Genomic DNA, 20,432 nt, shown 5'->3' on the forward strand with positions numbered 1-20,432 from the left:
ATCCATCATTTTATTAGGTTGCAGTAGCTGTGCGTTGGGATGGCCAAAGGTCTTTTTGCCTGGTCATAAACTCAAGCTCCTCTTGGGTAGTTCCATGCCAGCTGTCAGATTTAACTTCCCTTTAAGACCATTCTTGTGAACTCTCCTTGGACCCTCCAAACAAGTGATTGACAATTGCCGAGGAATAAATTACCTAACTGTAGCCCCTGACATCCCCATAGGGGCCGCAAATAGTGTTCAGTAAATGTAGTGCTGCAAAATATTATTAAAGGCTGCTTATATATTGCTGGAGATGGTCAGAGACTAGGGACATGATACAAATGTTGTTGAAAGCTAGAGATATACTTCAGAAAACTGTTAGAGACTGGTGGCATTTTACATCAGACTGGTGTAAAAAAATCAGTGCTATTACAGCTGCTATTACATTCCCTTTACAAAACTAGTGCACCCTTGACTGGCTGCAGAGACTCAAAGGCCACAGAATAAGTACCAAAGGGCCACAGTTTGGGCACCAGGGCTCTAAAGTCCTTTCAACTATTTGAGTTGGAGACTGGGACTTATTTGAAGTTTGGGTAATATAAAGTTAGGAACATTGACTAGTAATCAACTTGGGATGCATTGGGAGATCCCACCTTCTGTGAAGATGGTAATGTACCTGAGCATTAGGATAAGTGATAGAAAAAGAAAATGGAAAATATTTTTTTTTCTGGTCCCTTTATTTGTCTGTGACAAAAATGCGTGATTCTTATTATTATATTATTATACAGGATTTACAATGAAAATACCATCCAGCTCTGGAACCTTGCTCATTATGTTTACATGCTCATTTAGTGGTAAGGTGGCTACGCTCCTGCTTTCCATGCTTTTGACATACTCTTGTAGGCACTAATGTAGACCACCAAGGTCCATAAAAAGTACATTTGGAATGCATGATCATGCATAACCACGCTACGTCAAAAAAATAGTTGGTTGTGTTATCTAAACAGATCGTTTTTCACCAAAAACAGGAATTATGATGGGTCTGAAATGTTGAATATCAAACCCCATTTGCAAAGAAATAAAACTGCTGCATGTATCTTTGGAGAGCATTTTATCACAACATTAATGATCTCATTTAAACAAAACATCTGCTGGTGAACGATGGACAATAACATTTTACGAGAGGCAGAATGTTTGTAATTTGCTTTCCTGGCAACATAAACAAATTAATTTAAACTTTTTTTGTGGATACTAATTCATAAGGAAGAGTTATTAATTTGCATGAACAGTAATAAAAGGGGTCACATGTTCCCAACTACGTAGCATAGTTTTCTCTTTCATAAACTGGCAACATTTGAAAATGTAATAGATTAATATCTAAGAAAAACCAAATTAGACCACAGCTACTGTATCCTAAGCAACTGCATGACAGAAATTAAATGTATTAAAATATTCATTAAAAATTACGACATTGTTAAGTGAAAGCAGCATGGGATTGGGTCACTTAGATGCATCAAACGTGACATAATTGTTTAGAATGGGGGGAAACCAACTACATTTTACATTTAATGCTTTGGTCATGCTCAAGAAGCCATAATATGGAATAATTTTCATCTCAATAAAATCCCAAGTAGTGCTAATGTTGTGTTGATCCCTGTGGAGAAATAACATTTTCATAAAAATACGTTGTACAAATATGTTTTGAAGAAGGGTCTCAAAGCTCTAGAACAATAATTAAGGGTACATTCCAGTTAGAAATGAAAATCAATCTTTGATTTGCCTACTGCAAAAATGGCCTTCATAATCAGGGCTTCAGGACATACTGCAGGCAGTGCTGCACTGCTCCAGTCCTCCCCACTGATCCTTGTCCTGACAGTCTGAGTATACCCTCCTTGTTTACCTGATAGAAGTGCAGGGGAGGTAGCCCCAAACACTCCTTCCACTGTAGTCTCCTTGCTTGTTCCCAGATGCAGGAAGCCTGGTGTAGTGCTTAGATGTTCCTCACAGCCATCCATTGATTCAGAACTGCTTTGGAAGATTGAATATGACTGGAGATATTATTATTATTATTATACAGGATTTATATAGCGCCAACAGTGTGAGCAGCGCTTTACAATATAAGGAAGACATTACAATCACAATACAATTCAAGACAACATGGTAAGGAGGCCCTGGACCTGAGGGCTTACAATCTAAAAGGGAGAATCTAAAAGAAAACTATTCCTTCTGCTAGCTCCTCCGAACACCACTCTGCTCTTGAGAAATCCTCTGCCGAAGTCCACACTAAAGCCAACTCCTCAGAGAATGTTAGTCTTCTGGGTCACCCTCAACTCTCCCTAGTTCCTTCCTCTGACCTCAACCAATTACTGGATACAGCAATTATTATTATTATTATTATACAGGATTTATATAGCGCCAACAGTTTGCGCAGCGCTCTACAATATAACAAAGAGTTTACAATTACAATACAATTCAAGACAAGATGGTAAGGAGGCTTACGATCTAAAAGGTGAGGCAAGTGATACATGAGGAGGTAGCTGTGTGGGGATGAATTGTTTGAGAATCTGATGGATATATGGATATAGGTATATAGAGATATAGGAGAAGGAGTTTACATAGCACAGGCTTCCAGAAGAACACCATTCTGCCACAGTTATTCATGTTACTTAATGCATCCCTATGTTTTACCCATTCAGTTTAATGTAACAGATTCTCTTTATAGCAGAGAGTGTAAGGAGCACATACTTATCTTCATCTTCCTTGCCTTGCAGCCCTGTTTGTCCACCAGTGCAAGAGAAGAACCCTCTACTGCTGGGTATAGGGACACACTCAAAATATGTTTTGTTTTTTCTTGCACAATGCAGTGCTCATTGTCTAAATAGCCAATTGGCGGGCCTGTGTTGTTTCACATGGGGAGGGATAGTGCATGAACAAGGTAGTTAAAGAGAACCCAGTGATTCATATAGTCTGGAACTACTGGTTGTCAGTGACAGCCGGCACCCAACACTAACCCCCAGAACTTGAATGATCAGCTACTGGTCTTCTGATCTTGATACACCATACTCCATATGAGCACTTGCTGCAGATCATTGTAAAAGCAACACATCCACATTCTGTTGAAGTGAAGTCACTGCACTTAGTAATTGTTTGGAAGCTTAGAAAGAGCTGAACCAGCCCTTATCTGCCTCTCCTTGCAGAAACAGGTCACTCCTATAGTGATCTATTGCTGGCTGATTGCAATCAGCAATTGGTTGCTATTATAAAGGATCTGTTGCAGAGTTAATTTCACAGAGAAAACATTTTCTTTTTTTTTTCATCATCTGCATGCTTTTAGTAACAAAAATAAAACCAAGAGTAATAGAGATGTTAGACGAACATAAACTAAACTAAAATTCTGGGAGTGACTATTGCATTTGGACTTCCGCCATGAGATCTTCGACTTCTTGCATTAGGGAGACGTGCACAATAACTTACTAATGTGCATAAAACCTACTGATCTACTCAGCAGGACACCAGCTAGTAAACACTTGCTGCACTAACTGTACAGACATGTCAACGTCAGGGAGAAAGAGAAGAACAGCTGTATGGATGCATTTTACATTTGATACTAATGAGAAGAAGACCCTTTATAAACCATGTGGAGCAACAATTGTAAGTCATAAAAGGTTAATAGAGTTTGACTCCAGGACTATATAATGAGTTTGGAAATTCTAGAGACTTGCTTAAATAATGCGTTACACATTTAAATAATCCCATAAGATTTAGTCGACCAAAACTAAAACTATTCAGATGACTAAAACTAAAATGGCATTTTAGTCAAAAGACTAAAACTAAGACTGAATTGAAATTTGCCATCACAATTAACACTGATCTGTTGCTGTACTGCTCCATTGGGGTATAAAATGTAAAAAGTATGATTACATTAAAATATATATATAAATTTTAGCACTCGCACACCTGGAAAAGTCTCTATCATGTCAATTGGTCTTCACCAACCCAACTTGATCTGATCTCAATGTTTTGCTAAAAATGTAAAAACTATGAAAAACTGTCACAAATAAAAAAAATGCTCTGGGACCCAAGGATGTTAGAGGGAAAAAAGGCCAAGAAACTCAAATGGTTAAACTAAAGACAGGAATCTCAAAGGTGTACAGTGAATGGACTACAACACATGACCCCTCATTAAAACTATCTGTTATGTGGTAAGTGGCCCTTGATGGATGAAAACAGAGGACATCAGATGGTTTGGACCTTAAAAAAATGTCCAGACTGAAACAATTATCCTAACATTACAGTTGTGGGGTTCAAAGGCCAGTATCACAATGCAGAAATGCATTACATTCTTGGCTGTTTAGAGAATAAAAGGAGATTACCATGCAAGGTATATGTCTTGCTGGATTGATGAAGGCTTTGAAAATGCTTTGTGACCTGATGAATCCAATGTACAAACCAATGGCAGGCTCGGGCTGTAATGTACCACCTTTGGGGATGAACTTGAATGCGCAATACATACAGGGTTATTCACAAAAGGGTGAAGAGTTTGAAGAAGGCAGGAGAAGTGAACAATCTAGCTGAACTGGAAAGTGAGCTGAATTGGAGGATTTTTTCCAAATCAGCTATTTTGTCCTAGGTTGTTCACTTCTCCTGCCTTCTCCAAACTCTTCACCCTTTTGTGAATATCCCTGATAGAAAACAACATCTCCTTACCAACTTACAGGCCCGGCGCTACCGCAAGGCAAGGCAAGCTGCCGCCTGAGGGTGCTGCAGAGTGAGGGCGTAAAAAACAGGGCATTTTGACAAGTACTTGTACTTGTCAAAATGCCCCGATGCTTGCGCTATGTTTTTTTTTTCACACACCTGGAGCCCCTCCCACCGGACCAGCACTCTTACGCACCGAAGGTAAGTGAAGAAAAAAAAGCATGCTGATAGGGAGCAGGCCCAGCGCTACAGGGGGTCGGGGAGGGGGTTGGGCGGGGGATGGGGCGCAAAAATGCAACTTTGCCTGTGTAGGCAAAAATCCTAGCACTGACCCTGCCAACTTAACAACTAAAGTCACATTAATGTGAGCTATTTTACTTCTTTCCATCCAGCTCAGAGATTTACACAGCTTAGCCACACTACATAGCCTTGTCTTGCAGGGCAGGAGACCTCATTTCAATCTGCTGCAGTTAAGTAACATTTACAAATATTTTCCCTGCCCCAGCCTGTGATTGGACAGTAAAAGGAGAAGCAGTATCCAGATGAACTCACCCCTCTGTAACGTTGCTCTCTCCTGTATTCAATGAGTTTAATGTTTATACTAGAATGCTACAGGGATGTCATTGAGTAATTACAACAATATGGCAAAAATTGTCAGGTCCAAGGATAGTGCTATATATTATTGAACAGGATTTTCTATTATTTGGGTCAGTAAATACAGGTATCTTTATACTCATATACATTATGTTTATATCCTTTTGGTTCTCAGAATTGTCTTTTGTGTAAGTTTTATCAGCAAAAATGTAACACCTAGCTTTTCTTCCCCTTGACTTCAAATCTGGTTCATTTTTACATTTGAAAAATTGCATTGCAGGTTTGGTCTAAATGTCAGGTCAACTAGGACCGAACCTTTATGCAAACACCGCAGTTGTAAGGTTTCCTGGCTGAGAAAAGGCAGCATTAGACCTTAATTGCTGCAGTTTTTTATAAAGTAAAGCAGCAATTAGCTTCTCCGAAGGACTATCTGTTTAAACAAGGTCATATGAAACTTAACAAGGACAAACATAGCACTTCTAAATGGGTTTAGAATGTTGTACAATACCTATTCAGTTCCAAGGCCATCCCTGCAAAAAAGACTAATTACCCATAATGTGTCATTTATTTTTAGGAGAATTAAAACACACAAAAGTGTGTATAGGAAGCACAAACACAGTTTATACTTGATTCTCTTTCACCCACCACCACCTTGTATCCAATGAGAGCATCTCAGCTGCCAATAGTGTTGTTCTCCCAGTACGTTGGAATGGTGGCAGGAGCAGAGCCTTGAGTCAGAGATAAATTTGAAGCCACAGTTAGTGTGCTTTTGAGGTTAAAGGGTTCCATGAGTGGATGGCAGAGGATGGAAGTGCAACTGAAGCCAAAACTTTTTTTGGGTTTGGATAGAGTGGAGAGGCATAAAAACACCTGTCAGGTTTTTATTGCTGTCTATGACCCAGAAGGCCCTCCCACCTTGTCTGTCTGTAGAAAACTACAAGGAGATGAATACAAGACCGGTCACCCTACACAAGTAGAGAGAACAGCACTGACCAGTCTTTATTACAGAAAGCTGTTTCATGCTGAATGAGTGCACAGATCTATAGAAATACAAAGGACACTAAGGGGGTGTCCACACGCACGCACCAGGTGCGTGTGATTTTCACACAGCAAAACGTATTTATCAACCAAAAAGTCTCTAAAAGCATATTTCCACTAATGCCATATATGAAAAAATCATGCAGATGATGCATATATAATGCTGCTTCACAGTTTAGACAAAAATGGTTAGTTCATGCATTTACATTCCTGCATTCATCAACGCAAGCAACACAACGTAGAGCTAATTTACACAACATCACCTTGCAATTCATGCAAGGCTTTGCACAACACACCTGCTGGGTGTGTACACACTACAAAGGTGTTTAGATTCCACCCATAGATCATGCTGGGAGGGAACACACTACAGAGGTGTATACATGTTCGTGGTGTGTTTATAAGGTAAGTAAATCAACCCCTAAGATTCAAGAAAGAATGCGCATGGCTGTTGTATTTAAACAATGTTTGATTAGTGAAGCTCTCATCTTTAACTTTTATATAAAATGAAAGATGAAACATGATTGATTGATAATGGCTGCAGACTTGCTTTTCTCCAATTTTAATTAATCTAAATCAGATCTTTGCCATTATTTTTTTAAACAGAGATGCAGATATGTTAAAATGTATACTATGCATGTGTTAGTTTTTATGTGTTTTTATTGTTTAAATAATTATGTTCTTTTAACATTCTTTTTTTGATAATGCAACAGCTGACAATATTTCATTTCCTATTTTACAGGGAGATGACGTGTTAACTGTCGTCAAAGCTAAAGCTCAGTGGCCGGCCTGGCAGCCCCTGAATGTGTAAGTGTGAAAAGACATATGTTTCTTCTGCTTTCTAAAGTCTTCCCGATTTCTGCCTTGACAAGTGTTGTATCACCGGTGTCCCAGAGGTAAAATGATAAACTCAAGAACCGCTCTTCACTGACAAACATCCGTGTTGGTTTCATTGCCCTGGAAATGTTGAAAATTACTATATCTTTTGTAGTCTGTTCAGTGAGAAATATCCAGAATGTAACAGAATCAGTTTAAGCCATTTGTCAATTACAATATTGGTACATAAATATAAAGGAGAGGAATTGGTTTCATATGGGTGTCGGAATACATTCAAAGCAAGACTTAAAGGTATACAAATAAACATACTGTCTTAAAATGAACCTTTGGATTTGCCATACCTTCTATGTTGACCCCAAGTCCATAATGCAGATGGTTTCAGGTACTTGCTTGCATCCTTAGTGTACCCTAGAATGGCCAAAACCTAGGGAACCTCATTATCATTCAATCATTCAAATGATTGCAGCATTGGCACCATTTAGCTTTGGGGTCCTGGGAGTTATTGCCCAAGACAATTTGATGCTGCATTCTAACAACCCTCCTCCCCCTTGTTTTGGGACTATCTTGAGATTTTATTCACTGGTACAGACAAGAGTTTGGTGTTGAATGTAGTTGCAGACACAGACTACACACATCTCCAAGGGAACTGTGCCCACATTTGTTTGCTTTTATGCTTTATAGCCAAAACTAGTTTTGGATAGAATAGGAAAGGTTCCCAGAGGTGCAACTGGAAGTGAGACGGACTCTCCACAATGTGAGGGAATATCCCTTTCAGATGTTCTAACCAGAGCAGGTGTCCCCATTGGAAAACGTACACTCACCTCTTGTTCTAGTGACAACTGTAAAAATTTGGATTGCCTTTCACTTACTTTATCCAGGGAAAATAGAGAGGGTAAATCTACCCACCACGGACATAGACAGCCAAGTATAGTTTTGGCTAGAGTAGGAATAAAAATGTCTTTCCTCTTAGACATGTATCACTGATACAGGTATCACCACTGGAAAATTTACTCTCCACTCCTGTTCTGGAGACAACTGTAAAATGTTTGGATTTTTCTATGACTATGTCTCAGTGATAATCATTGAGCACGTCATTGAGGACAGCACAGTGGCGTAGTGGTTAGCGCTTCTGCCTTGCAGCACTGGGGGTCCCTGGTTTGAAAACTGGCCAGGCACTATCTGCAAAGGAGTTTGCATGAACTCCCTGTGCTTGTGTGGGTTTCCCCTGGGTGCTCCAGTTTCCTCCCACACTCCAAAGACATGCTGGTAGGTTAATTGGCTCCTGTCTAAATTGGCCCTGCATGTAAGATGGGGACCTTAGAGTGTAAGCTCCTTGAGTGCAAAGACTGATGTGAATGTGCAATCTGCAAAGTGCTGCATAAATTGTCAGCACTATATAAATACCTGTAATAAATAAATAATGTTTGCCAGGACAAGTAGAGAGGGTAACTCTAACCAGCAGGGATATTTACATTAATTAAAACTTGACAGGACTTTTATTCTTTCTCTACTTTAACCAAAACAAAAACAACAAAAAATGGCTATACATAAACTTTGAGTGTATTCTTTTACCATTGTAACATTTAGGTAACCTCTCTTCATTGGAACTTCAAAAGGTACCTGTATGTGTTCATATGAGCTGTAAATCTTCCTGCCATACTTCACTAGCTGCTATCTCAATTATTGCGGCTCTTCCCACACTGTCATTTCCAGTAACAAGCATGGTGCATAAATGGTTATACTGTACTAGGCTTTATCGGTGCTGTATACTAGTAGTTCTGGGTGAAAAGTTGGCTCAGGGGCAAAATCCAATGCTTTGAATGGCCCCGTCCCTATATTAAAATCAGAAATAAATGGCTTAGTAACATTTTAGGTAGTAAAGCCAGGAACAGGGTGACACCTCTCTTGCCTGCACCTGTAAAAACCTATTTAAAGTGCAACACCCGCCATAACATATACAGCTCTTCTATAGAAATGCCTAACATGGAATTCCACCCAATATTTTAGCTTTGGATAGTGTACAGAAGGGTTAGAACATTTTTAAGGCTGTCTCTATTCCAACTAGAAAGCTTCTGCTGATTTTCTGCCCTGGTAAAAGGCAATTCCCCAACCTTCCCCACTCTATCCAACAGTTATACATTTTTGGCTGTAATAGGTATTCCAAAAGCTGAATTCCAACCTTTCCTTCAACTTGCACAGTTGTAACGGCTCCTCTTCTGTACTGAAATAGCTTTCTCTGATTTCACTACACATTGTGAGCTTCTCCCAATGTGCATTAGAAGCTGCAGCAAGTCAGATAGAACCCGCCTCATTTCTTGGCTAGAGGGCAACCAGCATGATCAAGTCCTTTCCTCCCAAGCCTGCCTATCCCTGGCCCACCGCTTTAATTCATTCGATTTCAGTTCTTTTGATCATGAAAGCTCAGGATTACATGTGGGTATTACCTTGGGCAGTCTGCATACAAATGTTATCTGCCTAGGAACGCCCACCTATTAAGGCATTTTTATATTTTTATATCTCTGCCCAAGAGCCAGCCAACTGCTTGGCATTAGGATTGAGGACTCTCCAGAGGAGAGAAGAGTGTTGCAATGTTTTTAGAAGGTCATGCACAGCACCCTGCCGGCTCTTCTCACCAACCATTATTTTGGACCCTACAATGGTATGGAAATAAAATGGAACGTTTTTATTTAAAAATATAATTGGTATGTCGATGTTAATAAAATGGGGAACCAGGGAAGGCAAAATATAAGCAGATTAAATATCTTAAAGAATACAAGAAATGGGTTTATTCTATCCTGACTACCTGGGACCACATATAACTTGTATGCACCTCCTGGTGGGCCTTTAATTTTTTTTTAATCCCTTAGGAAGTTTTTCTGTCCTTGGTTAATTAAATAACACTTAGAATTTATGTACTTTAAAACTGACTAGCTTATTTTGCCATCTTGAACTGTACATCCTCTCCATATCCAACTTTTTACCTTCACACAAGTGCCTAATGGCACCCTGTAGTGAATTGGTAAGAACATTTATACTTCATAGTCTCTGTCCAATTTTTACCACACAGATAGAGTAACTCAATAAAATGGAAGATATTTTCTTGCTTCCTGGGGTGTTAATAATTCTAATCACTCACAGAACCTTTCAGGAGTAACTGTTGTTATCATTACAATTGAGAATTCTTTATTCTGTCCTCAAATGCCCGGAATAAGGCTCAGCGGAGTGCATGATAATACATTAAAATGAAACTTTATCTTTGAAAACAAAGAAGAAAAAATATTCCCTATTACAAGGTGTTTAGAAACCTTTTCCTCAGATACCTAACTGCTTCTGCTCCAGAGATATTACAAACAACCGGTTTCAATAGACTGTTTCTTTTTTTTTTTAAAGTGAGATTGAAAATGAGGTCAGAACTTTAGATACGTTGTGGCCAACCAGTCTTGCTTTTTTCCTCAATAAAGACTCATTTTGCCTAACAGAGCCTGAAAGGGCTGCATTGGGTATTGGAAATGCAGTGGTTAAACAATTATTTTAAAGGCAAGTCAACCTTTTTGTAAATATTTAAATGCACCCACATTGATAAAAAGAAGAATTGCATGTATTATTTTTTTTTACTGGAGCACACAAAGGATTGCAATGACAATTAGTACCCTAGATATTACAGGGTAAGCAGGTAGAGATACACTTTAAAGGAGAACTATGGGGTCAGTGTTTTTCCCCATAGTTCTCCTTAGGCTAACGGGAGGACACAAACTAGCATCCTCCCGTTACCCTAAGCTCAGTATACCGCGAGCTACAGCTCGCGGTATACTGAGACGCCGCAGCCGGAGCGGATCCCGACTTAGATGACGGGATCCGCCCAACTGCGTGAGTGACAGCTGGCTCTGCCTATCTAGAGGCAGAGCCAGCTGTACCCGCCTCCTCCCCCGTCCGTTCCGCCAGTCAGCGCTTACTGATCGGAGCGGGGAGAGGGGAATCCAGCCCCTCCCCCTGTCACCGCAGAGAGCCGTGACAGGATCGAGAGGTGAGAGAACCCGGTATGTGTTCGCGCACCTCCCGATCTACTGAGCCAACCTGTGACAGTCTCATTGTCACAGGTCGGCTAGAACTATGAGGTGAGTGAAAAGCACTCACCTCATAGTTCTCCTTTAATGTCTAACACTCAGTTCATTAAACAAAATAGTAAGCTGTGCAGAGTGACAAGAGCACCAGACCTACGGTTGAGAGTCCAGCCAATATTTATTAGTCATAAAAGTAAAAGCGATACCCAACATGTTTCAGGGGCTTAACCAGTTGCACTTCATCAGGGTTGCAAAAAACATAAGATTTGCTGGTGCTCTCTTCACTCGGTACAACCTACTACTGAGAATCTGAAGACCTCCTCTTTGGCCCCATTGGATTTAAGAGAGCAGCCTCTTAACTAAAATATCAACAGATCCAAATACTATCTAAATACTACTAAAATCCTGATCCAGGTCTCCAGTAAAATACCTTCTTTAAAATTACATTAAACTTAGGAGTTAAATATTAAGAATGCATTCAAGTGCCTCAACTATTAACAAAAATATATCTTATTTGTGTATTTCATGCTGACACTGTCCTTCCTTCTAGAGGGTGGCTACTTTTGTTCCCTATGGTCCCTGTGTGTGTTGTAAAGTAGCCTCCACTCCAAGCTCGCTCCCGTGATAGACTACAAGCCCAATACATATTTGTACACTAACTTGTAAACTTTTCTAACCAAAAGTGGAATTACTCTTTAAAGTAGGGATGTTCAGATACCAAGTACCGTACTCGGCACAAGTACAAGTACATATATAGATACTTTTCCAGCTCCAGGACTACACTAGAGAAAAACTCAAAAGTTAGGAGGCGGCTGTCATTTTTAAGAAACATACGGAGCTCCTGGGATTTGTACATCTCTGTTTTATTGTATGATTTTTCTTTTATAAATATATATTAGAGATGCACCAATACCATTTTTTTCAAGTACATATACTGATACTTGTCCAAGTCCTCACAGATACAAGTACTGATACATTTTTGTTTATTGTCATGTGACAGTTTTTCTAAAACATTACAGATTAATTATTTCAGGACAGTGGTTTAGTGGTGCAACCGCTGCAACCCTGGTAGCGAAAATACCAAGTATCGGCACTGGTATCTGAACTGGTATCTGAACAACCCTACTTTAAAGGACCAATATAGTGACAAATTTGGAGTTTCGGTAACTGATTCCATCTTCCAGCTTCTAGCACATGCTGAAATCATTATTTTGTGCTGACCCTTCCATCCGGAATACTAGTTAACTAGTAATACTAGCTTTCTTTACCCTGATTAATGGTCAATAGTTTTTAAATTATGTACTGATTACTTCGACCAGTGAGCTGGAATTGTTTCACATTCTGAAAAACACTTAGCAGTAATTACAGATGAGTGAGTTGTCTTTTATCTCCCCAAATTAGGTAGATTGCTCTAGAGCTTGGAAATTGTCAGTCTTTAAGGTGTTGTTGATTGGATAATTATTGTAGAACCCTTTGCTGATGCTCATCACGCATCAAAAATCATAAATCTTTTTTTTTATTTTTTCTTATTTAGGAACAGCTATGAAGATTTATGTGGTTTCTAACTGGCAGAGTTGTAGTTAAATTAAATGAATTGCTCTGTCTCTAAGGGGGACACTGTGAGTGTGTGTGCAGTCCACCAGCCAATCACTGGGGCTCTCATAGCCACTGAGGCATGCTGGGACAGGGCATATATACTCAAAGGAATTGCCTTGTGCTCAAAGGATAATTTGATGTTTGTTCCCACAGTTGAGAACACTGTATTGAATGTATTGTAGCAAAATCTGTTTTTTATTTGTAATAGCCTATTCATTTATAATATTTTACTGAAGATCTGCTTTAAAGTAGAACTCCGGGCAAAAATATTATTAACCCTTGCAGTGGGGCCACCACTGGGCTGCAAGTGTTATCTGCTCATTTGTGTCTAGGGCTGAAAATATAAAAGGTATACTCACCTGATCCGTGGAGCCGGCAGCTCTCCCTCCAGCCTCTCTCACTCCTCAGCTAGTATGTCCCTCAGCTTCCTCACGTCCAATACACTGTATTGGACGTGATGACTCGAGGATCCTTAGACCACTGCAGCAGAGAGGAAGTGTTGTTGGAAGGACCAATCTAACAGCAAGCCATCTCTGAGAATCAGGTGAGTATAACTTTTTTATTTTCAGCCCTAGGCCTTGCCGTGGGGCTACCCTCAAACTAGGAGGGAGAAAAACATTTTTGCCCAGAGTTCTATTTTAAGTAAAGCTGTGAACTGTAAATGTCATTACTCAGGTATCCTAGCTAATCTGGTAGTTGGATACATTGATAAGGTTACCTTCCAGCTAAGTTGTCTCTTGATACAGGTGGAAGTTTCCTAGTGATAGATATATCTCTGTATCCCAGCTGTCAGATTTTCCCTTTCAACTGTATCAAGAGAAATCTTGACTTTTAAAAGGTAAAAAGGTAAAATATTGGAGAACTATTACCCAGTATAGGCATCAATCTCATTCCCTTTGTCCTTGCTTAGACACTCATTACCTTTCTCAGACATTCACAATTACTTTTGGTACAAATGGACTCCTCACCTTTACGTCTTTTGCAATAATGGCTCCCAACCCAGTTTACCCTGACATTTCGCTGCCATCAAACCATCATTTAATGCTGCATTATATCTTTTTGGCTTAAATGCAACATTTTGAATGTCTTGACATTTCTTTGAGGGATCTTCTTTGAAAATTCACATTTTGCCGCCAACCACTTCAATCCTTGCCCTCGTCCGAGATCTGTTTGGCATCTGTGCAATTCTTTGAAGAACACCTTTGTTCTTGTTTTTTTAAGTTGCCCAAAATGGCAGAACAGAAGCCCCAGAGGTCTATGCAAGGACCCTTTCCTTTTGATTTCTATTCTATTGAAGGTAAACCGTGGGAAACAATGTTGAACAGTAACCAAGTAAAACACAACAGCGACTTCTTTTATTAGCTTGCAAATTATAAAGTTTAAATAGAAATAGCTAATAAAAGCCCATTTGTTCAGCACGGCTCTTTTCAATGCTGTTTTATACGGCCAAAAAAACACATTATTAATAAGTGAAAAGGTTGTTAATTTAGGGTAATAACATTTCACTCTTGTGATTCATTAAAGTGCCAAAGTGACCTAGTTTTAAAATGCAAAGCCTTGGTTTTCAATGAATAGTTCTATCTGTAGAACCAATTGATAAAAGTGTTAATCAAGAAAGAACAAATTAGATTGCAAATTGTTGTTTTGCTCAATTAATTAAGGCTTTGACTGTTCATCTGAGAAGCTGGATGAGAATGAAAAGAAGCGTAGAAGATATTTTTGGACCTTTTTTTGTATAGATCAAACCAGCTCTGGGATGAAAGGCAAAAAGAACATACTATTAAACTAAAAAAAAAGAAAATGATGTGTATATGTATTATGGAGTGTGGTGCTTAGAGATTATAGTCTGGTGTATATGCTTTTCTAATGTCTCTGTTGTTGCTTAGAAAGTGTCAGTAGAAAGCCAAAAAAGGCCTTTCTTTCTGCCGGAACCCCTTTATTTTTCTAGCGGTTCTGTGGTGACTCACAGAATATTGTGATTTCATTAAATAAATCTAAATTGCCTTAAAGAGATGAGAAGATGTAAGCGCAGCAGGAGTGAAGCTATTTGATTCTTCAAAAGTAGGCTATAGGTTGCTCGATTGTGAAGTTTAAAAAGGAAAACATTTGAAAATGCTGGCTGGTGAGGGATTTACATAACAATGAGACTGGAGAATGGCCATCTGCATAAAAGTTGAGAGTGTCTTTCGTGACTTTCTTCTTAAAGCAAACAGTATTGTGTTGAGTATAAGAGCTCAGGGCTGTATTTACTGTTGGGTGCCGGTACCTAGGGCAGCTCTGTTAGGGAAGCAGCACCAAGACTCAACATTTAAAGTGACACTAAACTTCGGAGTTATATCTTAAAAATACATTCAAATACCTTTACTCTTAACAAACAAATCTATCTTATTTGTGTATCACTCAGCTGTAGATCATCAAATCATCTCTGAATTGGTGCTGACACTGTCAATTCTGAATTCTTAACATCCCTTGCACCCCCTTCCCCTACATTTAGTTTGCTGAATTCAGCTACTGATATCCAGAATCAGACAAAAGAGGGGATAAAATGAAGGGAAAAGTGATATGTTTAAAGTGGAACTAAACTCAGGATTTAAATCTTAAAAATACATTCAAGTACCTTAACTATTAACAAAAATGTATCTTATTTGTGTATTACTCAGCGGTAGATCCCCAAATCATCTCTGAATTGGTGCCAACACTGTCCTTCCTTCTGGAGGGGGGTCACTTTGTCCCTGAGGCATCTAGTGGTATGCCTCAGTGGTATAATAGCAGCACTATAAGGTGCCTTCTCTGTCCTTTCCAGTGCCACCTCATACACCACTAGATGCCTCAGTGGTATAATAGCAGCACCATAAGATACCTTCTCTGTCCTTTCCAGTGCCACCTCATCCACCACTAGATGCCTCAGTGGTATAATAGCAGCACCATAAGATGCCTTCTCTGTCCTTTCCAGTTGCACCTCATCCACCACTAGATGCCTCAGTTTTATAATAGCAGCACCATAATGTGCCTTCTCTATCCTTTCCAGTGCCACCTCATCCTCCACTAGATGCCTCAGAATTCCCTCTAGAATTATCAACTTTCTGAAAGTCGATAGGCTAATGAAGGCCTTTTCTCCCATGTGGCAGTTTTTGGGCATGGTAATTGGCAACTAATGCCAAGCACAGAAGCTGGGTGAATGTCACATCTCTCAACATACCTATAAGCTTAATTTATTTCTCGGCTGCTTTGGTGGATCGGGAAATCAGAGGGATGCTACACATATGGGAATTGGCACCATATTCTTTCAGCTACCACACGGTTGCCTTACTTACATAAACGTCAGCTCAGAACATAGGTGTTTTAATGTTTTGTTTTTTTTTACTGGTTTTTCATAGGCTAAATGAAACAAATGTGCTTGCTGGACTTGCAGCTGATTCTTCAACCTTATAGATTTTTGCTACAAAAGATTACAGGTTTGAGAAATCACACATGAAATGGCGATAGATATCAAAATGTCACTGGCAGGTCCATGAATTATTCATGCATATTTTGTGTAATCATTGAATCATTGTACGATGATAAAGCAGACATATGAAAAGTCTGTTGAGAAGATGGGAAAATTAATTACAAATTGCAGTCTAATGATGGATGCATTGGAAAGAGATGGCACAAGAAGACCAAAATGTTCCTTAAGTCTGACATCCCTCCTTTTGACCTATGTTTAACCCAATAATTTTTACATTATTTTACTGTTGATTGACTAAATACCTTTGTTGGGAAAAAAAACCTTTGTTTGTTTTAATACTTCTAATGTACTTCTAATGTTCGTTTGGAACTTTTCATTTGATAGTATGAGGTCATATCTCCTTGCAACTAATCTTAGCTTGAAAAAAATGCCCTCTTGAACCTTATTCATACCTTTAATGTTTTCAAAGGTTTCATACATTTTTTTTTTCCTCGATACTCTACACGGGTTCCTGCAGTCTCTCCTGATATGTTTACATTATATATTTTTTGTTTACATTATTTTTGTTGCCTGTCTCTGACTGGTTCTGTCTCATCAGGTTTTCTTGCAAAATTGATCTTTTGCATAGCTCACTTACAAAATAATTAACATGATTTCTCTTAGATGAACACACAAAAAGAGGTCCTATAATTTTTTAATCCTGTGAAAGAGATTTGCATACTGTATATATTATCTCAGTTTGTGTTCATATTTTAAGAAGCTTGCTGATGACCTTTTCTCACTGCAAGTCAACTAGAATCTGTTTGATTGAAAACCATTCAGTCTATTATGAGCTGAAACACCCACAATGCTCCTTGTAGCCAAAGACCATGCAATTTAGGCTGACTAGGCATTATGGTACATAAGGGATATTGGAAGCAGTGTGTTTTTTCTTAATTCAGGGCAAGAAAGAAATACTTTACCCAAAATAATAAATATGGAGTGTTCATTTTAATAATAGGCAAAACAACTAGCAAATATATTTAATAAAAGGTAAAATATACTGGCATCAGTTCATTACTAGCTTTTAAAACAACGTGCACATGGAAGGGCTTTACACAGTACAATAACAAAAATTTCCCTGCACAATAACCAGCTAGCCTGCAAATGAATTGAACTGTCTAACTATTAGGGTTAAAACAGAGGTTTTAGTTGCGCAACTTTTGCAAAATACGTGAAGGTTACACTACCTCGTCAAGACCCCTTTGTGTAGTGTGGTCCTAACTCTAGTCTTGGAGCCTCCATCTTGGAGCATGTATACCAAAGGATGAATTGAGTGCAGGTACACCAGGAGGTAGCCCATTGCTCCTTAAAGGCACAGGGACACACCAGAAGCCCAGTACATCACAATGGCAGCTGAAGCCCCTAGTGTGTCCCAACACCAAATCCAACAAGTGAAACAAATGACAACCACACTTATCAACCATTTTAATAATAGGTCTTCATTAAACCATTCCCTTAGCTTATACTGTAGATTTCCTCTTGCAGGAGTTTTGCAGCATTATGTATTATTTTAATAAATAATATAGAATAAATAATAGAAATATATTAATATTATTTAATATTATGCTTGTCAAGTTCCATGATTTAAACTTTTTTGCATTTAAATATTAAACCCTTAGCCTACATTATAACACGGGAAAAAAAAAACCTAAAAAGAGCTAATGGTTTGTTTATTTCCAAGCACTGTTTTTTTTTTTGCTTTAAAAATGATAGGTAGACATTTTTTCTTTATTTCCATGGCAACTGATCTATGTTCCAGGTTTTCTGTTACTGCCCTTATCAGGTAACAGACAGTTCAGTCTTATCCAGCGCAGAAACTACAGTTTGATGTTGTTGGAATGTAAACATTTTTACCCCCTGGATCAGCAAAAAAAAGCAGAATACACTTCTGAGACAATTTTAAAGACTGCTTGAAGTCAGCAATTTATTATGTTCAGCATTGACTTTATTCATTACAAAGGAGCAGGAAATCCATTACTTGCATATTTTAAAACAAAACAAACAGCAGCTAACAGTCCGCTACTCTCAAGAAGTGATGTGCTTTCACCTTGGATAAGAAGTGTTAAAGTGGACTAGGCTTTGAAGCTCATACCTTTTAATATTAATGTACCTAGTACGAATGTACTTTTGTATGATTAACCTTTAAATGGCTCCTGATGCCCACCCAAATATCTTATGCTCACCTGTTCGGCCCACAAGGAACCACCAAGTTGCCGGTTGAGACTTTCCCAGTTGGTCTCAAAGTCCTGTGCGCATATGAGGGCAAATCACATCCTATGGATAGGCCAACTATCATGAAAAGCCACAATAGATGGCCTCTTCAAAGCAAAGGTCCACCAAGAGAGCTTCCAGCAGTAGCTGTGGAGTCCCCAGTGGCCTACACAGTGAGGACCTGCCAAGACAATGGACAGGTAAGTACAAGACCCTAGTGGAGGGGGAGTCACTTAAAGGATAACTTTAATAGTACCCTTTAAGATATATGGATCCTGTAGTTGGTAAGCTTCAGTTAGGGTTATAAATGTGATTTCTAAGCCAGAAAAGCTGTGCGATTAAAATCATTTTTTAAAACAGAGCAACCCCACCCGCCTTCTTCTCCCCTGCATGTCTCTTCTGCCAAACAAAAAACACTTTCCCCTTTTTACCAGCAATGATTTGCCCCTCTTTTCCCAGTGGTGCTCTTGCCCCTCTCCCAGCATCTGTAAGGTGCAGAGAATGCAGCTGAGTGTTTGGGTGATGTAACTCCTGCATGCAGGCCTAGAAGTTTTATCATCAGTGGCTGAGCAATGGTGAGTAAATATATAGACCAGGGAAGAAGTGCCAGAGACAGTGACAGTAAAATGAAATGTAACTGTGCATTAACTTTTTTCTGCTATATATTACCTTTAGAATTGCCTAAAGGAAAACTCAACATTCCTAAAAAAAATGAATATAGCACATAAAATTGCTACAGAATCCATTTTGTAATTTAATGTTATTAGAAATTACAGTTGTAATTAAAATTATTCAACCCCCATTGCAAATCCGGTTTATTGACAAATTTACAGACTTTCTGCTGGTTGCCATTTGCAAATCAAACAAAAGCAATTCAAATAGGTCAACACAATTAAAGTTTCAAGTGGTTTCCCCAAATACAACAGAAAATGCAACTTTTAATGACTTGTGTGGTTTCAAAATTATTTAACCCATTCACGGCAAGCATCTTTAGTACTTAGTAGAGCACCCTTTTGCTGTTATGACCTGCTGCAAAAGAGATGCATAGCAAGACACCAATTTCTGGCAGCGTTCCTGAGGAATCTTAGTCCATTCCTCATGAGCAATGGCCTCCAGTTCACTAAAATTCCAGGTTTTGTGTGCTGCAACCGCCTTCAAATCCCACCAGAACTTTTCTTTGAGCCTCAAGTCAGGTGACTGTGATCACCACTGTAGAATCTTTCAGGATGTCTTCTGCAACCAAGCCTTGGTGGAGTTATGCTTGGGGTCATTGTCCTGTTGGAAGGTCCAATGATGCCCAAGCTTCAGAGTTGGAACAATGTTTTGGTTGCAGAAATTATCCTGGAAGAGGCCATTGCTCTTGAGGAATGAGCTAAGATTCCTCAGGAACATTGCCAGAAGCTGTTGTCATGTTTCTCATTTTCAGCAGGTCATAACAGCAAAAGGGTGCTCTGCTAAGTACTAAAGATGCTTGCCATGAAGGGCTGAACAATTTTGAGACTGCAGAAGTCATTAAAAGTTGCATTTTCAGTTACATTTGGGGAAACCACTTTCGTTGTGTTGACCTTTTTCCATTGCTTTTGTTTGATTTGATCATTACAAACAGCTGAAAGTCTGTAAATGTTGCCAATAAATCTTATTTGCAATTTCCATTACAATCTGTAGACTTTGTGATTTTCTAAACATGTTAAAATATTAAATGCAACATGGCAAATGTAATTTCCTGCTTATGTGAGTGATTTTCCCTGAAGTCAGTACTAAGATACAAATACATTTTTAGGCATCTTCTTCAAAAGGAATTTTATTTCTGGTTAGATACTATAGTTAGACTATAGTTAGATGTATATGTATATCTATATATATATCTATAGATATAGATATAGATATAGATATAGATAGATAGATAGATAGATAGATAGATAGATACTAAT

At 38.8% G+C, this 20,432-nt stretch overlaps 1 protein-coding gene across 1 annotated transcript in view; it reads left to right on the forward strand.

Moving 5' to 3' along the window:
• SPON1 (spondin 1) overlaps positions 1-20,432 on the forward strand; it is a 245,692-nt gene that overhangs the window by 174,259 nt on the left and 51,001 nt on the right. The window contains exon 7 of the mRNA XM_018567996.1: positions 7,049-7,113. Within this exon, the coding sequence (XP_018423498.1) occupies positions 7,049-7,113 (65 nt within the window). The remainder of the gene's footprint in view (positions 1-7,048; positions 7,114-20,432) is intronic.

This window comes from Nanorana parkeri, unplaced genomic scaffold (genome assembly GCF_000935625.1).
Source record: "Nanorana parkeri isolate BGI_ZX_2015 unplaced genomic scaffold, ASM93562v1 scaffold30, whole genome shotgun sequence".
NCBI classification, from domain to species: Eukaryota; Metazoa; Chordata; class Amphibia; order Anura; family Dicroglossidae; genus Nanorana; species Nanorana parkeri.